General features: G+C 36.5%; 2 protein-coding genes across 7 annotated transcripts; one reads left to right on the top strand and one right to left on the bottom strand.

Annotated features, from left to right (window-relative positions):
- The first annotated feature begins 424 nt into the window (after nucleotides 1–424).
- LOC143150753 (uncharacterized) lies at nucleotides 425–9719 on the top strand. Its single transcript, XM_076319229.1, has 9 exons — nucleotides 425–573; nucleotides 996–1166; nucleotides 1237–1370; nucleotides 1436–1580; nucleotides 1685–1816; nucleotides 1962–2179; nucleotides 2255–7817; nucleotides 7883–7941; nucleotides 8019–9719. Exons 1-9 carry the CDS (start codon nucleotides 531–533, stop codon nucleotides 8109–8111), a joined length of 6558 nt encoding a protein of 2185 aa, XP_076175344.1. The 5' UTR covers nucleotides 425–530; the 3' UTR covers nucleotides 8112–9719.
- Nucleotides 7943–9721, bottom strand: Ssb-c31a (single stranded-binding protein c31A). 6 transcript variants are annotated; one of them, XM_076319238.1, is made up of 4 exons: nucleotides 9660–9721; nucleotides 9192–9267; nucleotides 8822–9038; nucleotides 7943–8743 (listed from the first exon to the last, which is right to left on the bottom strand). In XM_076319238.1, the coding sequence occupies exons 2-4, from the start codon at nucleotides 9240–9242 to the stop codon at nucleotides 8661–8663; spliced, it is 351 nt and encodes a 116-aa protein (XP_076175353.1). In that variant the 5' UTR covers nucleotides 9243–9267; nucleotides 9660–9721; the 3' UTR covers nucleotides 7943–8660. The 6 variants fall into 6 exon arrangements, with proteins under 6 accessions (XP_076175353.1, XP_076175357.1, XP_076175352.1 ...); XM_076319242.1 differs by having other exon boundaries at nucleotides 8822–9035; nucleotides 9660–9677; XM_076319237.1 differs by lacking the exon at nucleotides 9660–9721 and adding an exon at nucleotides 9469–9653 and having other exon boundaries at nucleotides 9192–9272.
- Between the last annotated feature and the right edge of the window lie 4 nt (nucleotides 9722–9725).

Raw genomic sequence — 9725 nt, 5'->3', positions numbered from 1 at the left:
GCAACTATTTCTTTTATTTAAGCAAATAATCAATCATGATGTTTTTTCATTATCTATAAACTTTTAAAATGTACAATCAAAATGACCCTAAAAATATATGCAAGAAGGTGAACTATTATGCATTTAACTCAAAGAAAAAGATGAATACTATTGTGCTAACGATACTAACCGACACACAATTAGACGTTATTAGAAGAATGTTTTGTAACTTCTAAGAGAATCAACTTTGCGTTAAGTTCGACAACTATCGAAGGAAAGAAATAATTGCTGCAAAATATATCACTCTAAACGACAATAATTTATGGTGTTTTCCATTAGAGAGAAGAGTACATTTCGCGAGAATCACTGATATGGGGAAAATATACTGTATCGTATCGTATTAATGTTGGTAAAATTGCTTTTGTATCCCGTTCAAGACTGTTCAAGATTCGTTTTAGGATATTTCTCGAAAGCGTCTATTTTTTTCGATATTATCAAAATATTCATGAGTTGTCGATAATATCGTTGTATCTCAAAGATCATTGAGCATTATGGAAACATTATTGCCGTCGGAAATAGCTCGATTAGTTCTCGGTAAGAATGTCACAACAACGATTTCGGGCGTCTTATTACAATAACCTGCCGTTTGGCGGGAACGTAAATATTTTCTGATTGTATTGATGAAACGTTAAAATGTATTCTATTTCTTTTCGTACTTGCAAAATTACTTAAACTGACGTAATTACTTTTGACAGCGTGAACTGTGTGGACTGTGTTGTGTTACTTATATCAATGAATTAGAAGAATAAAGAAACACAATATGTAATTTTAAAGCCACATAACAAAATGAATTAATGGATGCTATACTAGATGTCATTCTATATATAAATACATACAAATACGTATATTGTTTACAGAATGCACAAGTTATAATATAGTTTATAGAATTGTTATTAAAAATTACTTTCATTCTTTTATACTTAATTTTTAATGATTGGTTAAAAAATTTATTTTAGGGTACCTTGAAGGCCAGGAATGTATTGAAGCTGCCAAAATATTTTTAGAGACATCACCACATTTACAAGAATGTCGTAATGTAATTTCTAATGGAAGACGATTTAGTACAAGAGTTAGTGGAATGTCATTAATAGATGTTGTAGAAACATTTTTTGTTATAAATGCAACGAGTAAGTAAAAATTAAATTTAAATATAATCATGAAACTTACAAATATAAACATGTACCACGTTTTCTACAGTTCAGGAACGTCTCAGCAAAATTGCAGATTGTGAACAGCTGAAACATTGCAGAGATTTGCTTGAACAGTTAAAGCTTCTTATTGAAAAGACACGAGAACAACATTTTGTTGTCAACATCAATGTTCCTCCACAGGTGGGTACAATAAAACAATCATTGCAATATTAGCATTTAGCTCCTTTATTCTTACATATGTATAGGTCAGTTCTCAAACATGCAATGGGTCTCCAATAATATCCAGTAGTGGCCACAAAAGACGTCACAGTAATAGTGATCGTGAACGATGCAAACGTACAAAAATAGTATCGGATATGTCTCAACAACCTGAGTCATTTTCTGCTCCAGGTGAATGTTGAAGATAAAATGTTGAAACAGAGAGAAAGGTTCATATATCCAAAGCAGTTCCTTATAGAACAAAATCTTTTAGAAACAATTGTTATTTGTTACAGTAATAGGTTTTAACAGTGTAGAAACAACCCCATTAGAAAGTTTACCTGGTCACACAGACACATCCAATCGATCTGAATACACTGTTACAATTAAGGGAAAAAAATGCAATAATATTCTACAGGAGCATCAAGGTCTGTTTAATTAAAATAAGTATGTTGTAAATGAATAAATGTCTTAATAACATCTATACACTATAAACGAATATATATATAACAGTAGGTGAAACATTATAAATGTACATTAAACTTATTATTTAATCACTAATAATTAAATTAGGCGACAATCAAGATGTCCAAAACTTAGAAACAGATATTGTTGTGGATAACGCGTGCAAAGAAGATTGCATAAAAAGTTCCTGTCCATTTGCAAAATGTAGCGCGGCTACTAGCACGGAAGAATTATTGAGTTACTCGTGTGTAGAAGTACAGACCACTCCATACGATACACCTGAGTCTGAATCCGAATCCAATGATGAACCTATAGAAAATTTGAGTGTAGGTATTAACAAGTTAATTTTTATTTTGAAGTAATAATTTCTTAACTAACATTTGACTCGTTCTTGTTACAAGTTACTAACAAAAGAGCTATTGAATCGCACAGAGTTACAAGAACGCATCGCTGACAATATTAATAAAGCGATACTTCCTACGGATACGTCTTTGAAAGATGAAACTTTAAACGATTCTGTGAACGGTGAAGGAAATACTTCTATTATGATTGAGTTGAATAACGCTATTAAATCGATAGTAAAGGCAACAGAGACCGATCCAGTATTCGAAAAATTCCTCGATGAAATTATTGGGCCACACACGGAAACCGATAACACAAGTCCTGATGAAGACATCGAAGTTGCCATACCAAAAACAAAATGTCTTAACGGATCATCGCGAGAAAAGCAATTGTCTGAAATTATTTCGAACAACGTTAGCTCACCAGAACCACCTACAATATTGGATATAAAATCGTCCAACGAGATAGGCGCCGCGGACGTGCCGTTAAAACACAGACTTCGCAGTTCTTCCAGACAACAAAATACTCGAATCGAAGATGAACAACGAGATTCAGAAAAAGAATACAGTGCTTTGGAGGATCAAAATGCTGCAGCGGTGTTAAGTATAATAAACGCTAACATTATCAACAATAAATCAACCAATGATAAAAGGATGATTGTAGACATCGCAAAAGATGTACGTTTGATGGACAGCGACAATGAAAAGAAATTACCAGCTTTTGAACTCCCTTCGAACGAAGATAAGCAACCCGCAAAATCAACGAATATTGATAACCAAAGAGGTGATAGCAACAATACGACTACGGTTCAAAGCAACAATACTGAACCGAAAATAAAAAAATCGTCGGTGAAACGACCACGACCCGCGAAATCTAAACGCGAGTTAGAAACTAACGCGAACAATTACACATCCGAGCAAGATATAATGACGATGCCGACATTAATAGTGTGTTCAAAAGAAGAAATAAGCAATATAGTATTAGCTACGAGTACATCTTATCCACCAACTCGTCCAATAACGTCCATTACAAATTCCCGGTTTATTCCTATCGTTCCTAAAGATCCGACAATCGGAAAAGATTTTGTAGAAACGTTGTATTTAAAAACTGTTAACGTTCCACAAAAACTACCACTAGCGGTTCCTAATATTCCGGATGATTCGAAGAACGTAATTTCTCCCTCAACGTTGCAAACACGTCAAAAGAGGAAAACTAACAAAATAAACAATAAACGGAAAACCATAACCGTTCAGAATTCAACAAGTGGTCTAACAATTGGAAACTCGATCGTCAATTCCGTTATACCGTCTACTAACAAATTTGGCATCGGTGAATCGATAACCCTTTACAGTAACGAAAACAGCTCGAGAACGTTACTGGATGGTTCGAATATGCCCACGATAAACATAGATGATAACGTCAGTCTATCGGGCACTGGATTGTCTCCGTACGTAAAATTTAATTGCAGTAAGGGTAATCAAAATCAAAGCCTATCGGATATTGACTTGACGCCCATTATACAGGCCCCAAAGGTTACTGCGCCATTGGAAATCAATGTCCTCGACGATCAGGGTTCATCGACTTCAAAGAACATCGATCGCGATGTCATTAACAAACGTACACCGAGATCTTTGTTGAAAAGCAGATCGAAGAATCATAGACTGAGCTTATCGACACCCAGAAGGAAAAGCAGCAGTCACGTGAGAGCACTCGATTTTAATACACCGACGAAAGTAGCCGCTATGTCCAACAGATCGATGAGCGAAAACGAGAACACGCATTTCTCACCCAGGTCTTCGAAACACGTGAAATCCGTGCGCAGGACTTCCCTCTTCAAGTCACCACCGTTTACCAACACCACAATGTCTGCGCACAAAATCAAAAGGACCTCACCGAAAATCTGTCGACCTTTGAAGCCTCCTGTAGCGACGAGAAGTCCCATGCCGAAGCTCATCGGTGGTTGGGAAAAATACAACGGAGTCGGTGTGATCATCGACGACGTTTCTCCGCAGAAAAATCTTGTCACTGTTTCTTTCCCTGAGGATACGACTCAAATCAAACCATCAAAAATTATCAAGGACACTTGGGACGCGGACTTGCGGAAATCTTTGCAAGTCATCGTCGAAGACGAGTGCCAAACTACGAAGACGGAGCAAACGAAAGATAAAACCGTCGCTTCGAGGAAAGATAAATGCAATACTCGTATATTGAAAGGGAGGAAGAGAGGAAATTCCACGTCGAAGGATGCTGTCGATGCAAAAGTCGATCACGTCTATGAAGAACAGGTAACGACAGAATCCACGCTCGTGGAAAATCCGAGTAACGCATTGTTGATGAAAAAAAATTTGCCAGATGCACAGCATGTTAATCACGTTGATAATGATAACGCTCAAAAGGACACTTCGCAACCCTGCATCGTCGAGTCGCAAAATATCCCCGAAGAGAAGAACACCAACAAATTATCTTTGGAGACGAATCAGCAAGATGCAACAACCATAGCGACAATTACGAACGATTCTTCAGCACTGGTGAAGAAGACTGTAAAAAAGTACGCGCAACTAAAAACACTGAAGACTAATTTGAACAAATGTAACGTTGAAAGAAAAGATACCGCCGGAAGTAATTTAACGTCTACTGATATCGTGCAGTACACAGAATTCGCAAAGTCCTCCGTAGACATTACGCGACATATGTTGCAGTTGATGCCCGAGTTGGTCAATCTTGAAGAAACACCGAGAAAATTTGAAACTTTACCAGGAGTTCCACCGACACCGAGATTACTCAGTCCCAGCAGCAACGCGACACCATTTGTAAAGAGTAACGAAGACTCCAGTAAGTTGCGCAGCTTCATCAATACTCCGGAGTTTCCGACAACACCATGTATAGCGTTAACGCCGAAACTCTCTGAGGAGACAAGCACCAATGATACCAAGAAGGATGCATTCAATACCTGTTCCCCGTATTACAAACCCACCTCCGAGCAGAACGAAAATTCAGAGAAATTATCGAAGTCGAAGTCGAGTAATAATCTGCAAAATTCGTCCACGCTGTCTCCTCACAGTCTGAAACTTTGTATACCGCAAAATATTATCAACTCCACGAATACATATCAAGCTTGCGTCTCCGCGAAATTGGAAATAACGCAATTCGAGGTGATCAAGGAGAACCTGCCGAAAGAGGATGCGGTGAAAGAACTTAAAATATCGGCCAATTCTCGAGATTCGACACGTTACGTCAAATTAAAATCTGACCGTGTGAAAGATGGTATTGTAGAGCACACGTGTGCAATAACTGATAACGACAAATCTTTAATCCATAAAGAAGAATCCAACGACAGTGATACGTCAACTTCGTCAAATTCTTCGTCCACGTCCTCTTCTTCTTCGTCGTCGTCGACATCGTCATCTTCTTCACCATCGTTCGTTTCTTCTAATAAATCGATCACGAAGAACCTACCAGAGAAGTCGCCACCGTCCAAAAAATGTAATAGAATCTCTAATCAGATCTACACGGACACAAGTAACGATTCTACGCGAAAAGGTACTCACGTTTTGGAAACGGTGATCCCGGATAATAATTCAGAGCTGCAAGTTAACAAGGTAACGGACACACCGTGCACGGATCACACAGAAGAGGAGATCATCGCTTTAAGGAAATGCGAATCCTCACCGGTGAAAGTATTCTCGATAGCAAAGACCGATGAAGAACTAAAGATCGGTACGATAGAAACTCCCGCCAAGGACGAGACTTTGTTAAACGAAGCAGATATTTCCGAGACACCCAATAGCTCGAAAACCGGTGTGGAAAGTTTGACCAATTTGTCTTCGAAAATTGCAGCGTTTATAAGCTCCGAGGACCGGAAATTGTCAAAGTCGAGTCAAGACTTGTTCGTAGAAAATTCTACCAAGAAATTGAAACAAAAACCGAGGATAATGAGCATGCAACGCACGAAATTAAATTCTTCGATTACCCTGAAGAAACCCACTAAAAATCTAAAGCGTTCAACGTCCTTGACCACGGATGAGAAATTGGCCGTGCAACTAGAAGCGAAACGTCAACGCATGATAGCCAAGTTCAGAGAAAGTCCCAAGTCCAATTTAACACGCGGAAAATCTCAACGTGGACGTGTCATTTTGAAGGGTAAAGGTAACGCCAATCCGAGGAAAAAGAATACTCAGTGCAAGTATGGTCAGGTGAATGGTGATCAGTTTGGCGAGAAACGGAAGAAGAGGAAAACTGTGAACGTAAAGGAGTCCAATAACAATAATAAAAAAGAAATGATAGTTGAACATTTACCAGCCAATAGTCTAGCAAAAATTGAAAAATGTAGCTCGGAAACTACGGAAGTACAGAGTATAGTGCAATGTTCGGTAGCCTCGAGCAGTGTTGTTTGTCAGAATAAAACAAGTCGCAACGAGGAAATTGTACGTGTCGAGACTTCGACATTGAAAACAATAAAATATGCGGATGTTGAAGCGAAGAATGAATCGAAAAAAGTTATATATGCGTTGGTCGAGGACGTTGCAAATGACGTCGAAATCGCTGCAAGTCGAGAAAAAAGTTCGGACGCTTTCGATACGGAAAATAAAATCTGCAACTCAAGCACCGCAGAAAAGAATGAAATTGCAACGAAATTAGAAGCGGCAGCAAATTTAGAAACAAAATGTGCAGCAATTGGTGCCGAAGATAATAATACACACGACTCTGGAGAATACAGTTTGGATGTGAGAAAATCCGGAAATGATGAAATGATCAGCGAAATTACTTCGCAAGATAGTAAATCTGACGCGATAAAAAACGAGCACAATTATAACGAGAAAAACGTGCGCAAGATAATAGAATACTCGAATCAGAGTAATAAAATAAATATATTGAAGTCGAAGGTGGACCAAGTGAAACGAGATTTGTTTAGCGACGAAGAAAATGACAAAACGTCCAATTCCATAAAATCCTCGACTAATCAGGAAGTAAATGATATTGTTCAAATTCTTCAGGTACCCGATACTGTTAAATCCTCAACGGAAAATATTGATCCGGAAAACCCTAAAAATTTGTCGCGTGTCCTTCAGTCCTTACAGCTCGTTCCTACGTGCAAGAACGATCATATGGGAGTGCCGGAACAAGGGCAGGAGAACGATTGTAAGACAAACCTTGACGTAACTTCTGTCCCCAACTCGGTGGAATATCATTTTTTGTACGATGACAATGCACCCTTGAAGAAAAGGAGGCGAAGATGCAGCAGTCATGAGTTAGAATTTCAAATTAACATAGTCTTGAACGATCAGGGTTACGACGAATGCGTTAAAGTAATGACGGCTACTGATTACGAAGAAATATTTAATCTTCCGCCAAAATCTAGGAAAAGATTCCCGAACAGAAAGTCTCCCGTAAAAAATGAAAACGTTTGCGAATCACTCGACAAAGTATTCTTCAGTCCTTTAACGATAAAGAATATACACGATAAGCCTTTGGCTACATCGTCCCCCTTCGATAAACCACTTACATACAAGGTGAAAAAGGGCACTGTTAAAACTGTAGCAATAAACGAGAAAAATAACGAAGTACAATACGATAGTAAAAAAAAACCGAAGGTGGACAAAACAACTCGGGAAATAGATAAAGGTAATTACCTCGTTAATGTAATTTTCACCTTTAGACAAGGCTATTAACGTATACGTTAATTTTAGATAATTCTACTGGAAAAATTTCAAAAAGGAAATTATCAGAGATGAAAGACAGCAAGCAGGTATGTATAATGTGTTTTATTCTCATATTGTGTTCTCGTTTACGAAACAGAAATGCAAACAATTTTCTACTTTATAGGTTGAAAAACGACAATACACAACGGACCCGCAAACATTACTGAGTAATTTGGATCTGGATAAATTTTTAACATCAGTTCACGGACCAGCGTGAGCATAAAACTTAGCTCTCTATCGTTGTACAACATTTTGAAACATAATGTAATGTACAGTAACGTTATATACATTGTGTGCATCGTTATTTTCTAAAAAAAAATCACTTTGCCTCAAACCATATGCTTCATATGTAAAGTATTACAGGTTGTCTTAGAATTAATCAAAATATGTGTACTGATGAAAATTAAGCTTTATAGTTAACCTAGGACTTTTACGAAATTTAATTTGAAACTCGAAAAAAAAACGAAATTGATTATGGAAGTATATGGTTTTGAACTTGTTACGTGACAGTGCTAAATTAAACCTTGTTATCCTTCTTTTTCCCACACATATAATAAGCTCCAATTCATATAGATGCACGTAAAGCAAATCGCAAACATAGTTAATAATAATGTTTATTAAAAATATTGGTTTTGAATGGACACAGAATGTTTACAGATAACTATACGAGTGTATTTCGTTTACAAATAATAGACGCCCTTTATGTTTGTATAGGCAAATAATCCTTTAAAATGTATTCGTTTGGAACAAATGATAAGACAAATACTCAACATTTAGATTTTACAACTTTGTCCACATCTTCCACAACAGATAATAATTTTCGCCACTGCGTCATATTCAGACAGATTCCTGTACAAAGAAATCCTTTTTTAACATATTCTCTTAAATAGTTAAACTTTGTATGAAAAGCATACAATTTTATAATACCTTTTTTTCCAGGTTTTAAATTTGCATCTTTGTCGTAATACATTTCTCTAATGTCAACATATAATTTTCCTTTGAAATCACGTACGCTAACTTGACGGTTACTTCCAAGATCCCAAGCAGTATCTTCTTCCTCTTTTGATTCCTTTTTTGGCTTCTTTGATACTTTTTCTTCTTTATCTTCAGCTTCTCTCTTTTGTTTCTTCTTTGGCTTTACCTCCTCACGAAGAAAAAATGTATATATATTACTAATAGGTTTGCATAACAAACTTCATAAAGACTGTATGTTACTCAGAAATCAAAGAATTTAAGATTGCATTAAAAAATGTATTCGTACACGTAAACACTATGCTTTACAATATAAACGAAATACCTCCTCACTGCTATCATCATCGGTCGATACGTATTCTTTTGACTTCGGCATTTTTTATAATGTGCTCACCTAAAATCTAATCTTGTACATAAGTTATTATTTTTGCGTCAATATAATACTTTATAATAAACTAAAAATAAATTAATAAGAAATGTTCATACAAAAATGGTTTAAAATAGTACGTTTAAAGCAAAAGATTATTAAGAAAGTTGTTTGATGTTTTTGCTATAACCTCTTAACAATCATACGGATACCTATATCATACGTATATACGTACCTAAAAATATTTTGCGTACGAAATCTATGCAACGCTATAAACCAAGTTTAGAAAATTATCTGAGAATATATGTATAATTTTATTGTATTTAATAAACAGACGAACAATTACTCATTCAAGCGATAACTCTCAAATCGAGTATATAATTTGAAAAAACCATTGAACAATTACAACAATCATGCGACACATACCAAATGATACCACAGAGCTTGACTATGTTTGCATTCGCGATTCACGGTGACTACGCAATTCGTGAA

This window comes from Ptiloglossa arizonensis, chromosome 8, assembly GCF_051014685.1.
Source record: "Ptiloglossa arizonensis isolate GNS036 chromosome 8, iyPtiAriz1_principal, whole genome shotgun sequence".
Taxonomy (NCBI): Eukaryota; Metazoa; Arthropoda; class Insecta; order Hymenoptera; family Colletidae; genus Ptiloglossa; species Ptiloglossa arizonensis.
This window is presented reverse-complemented; position numbering and strand designations above follow the sequence as displayed.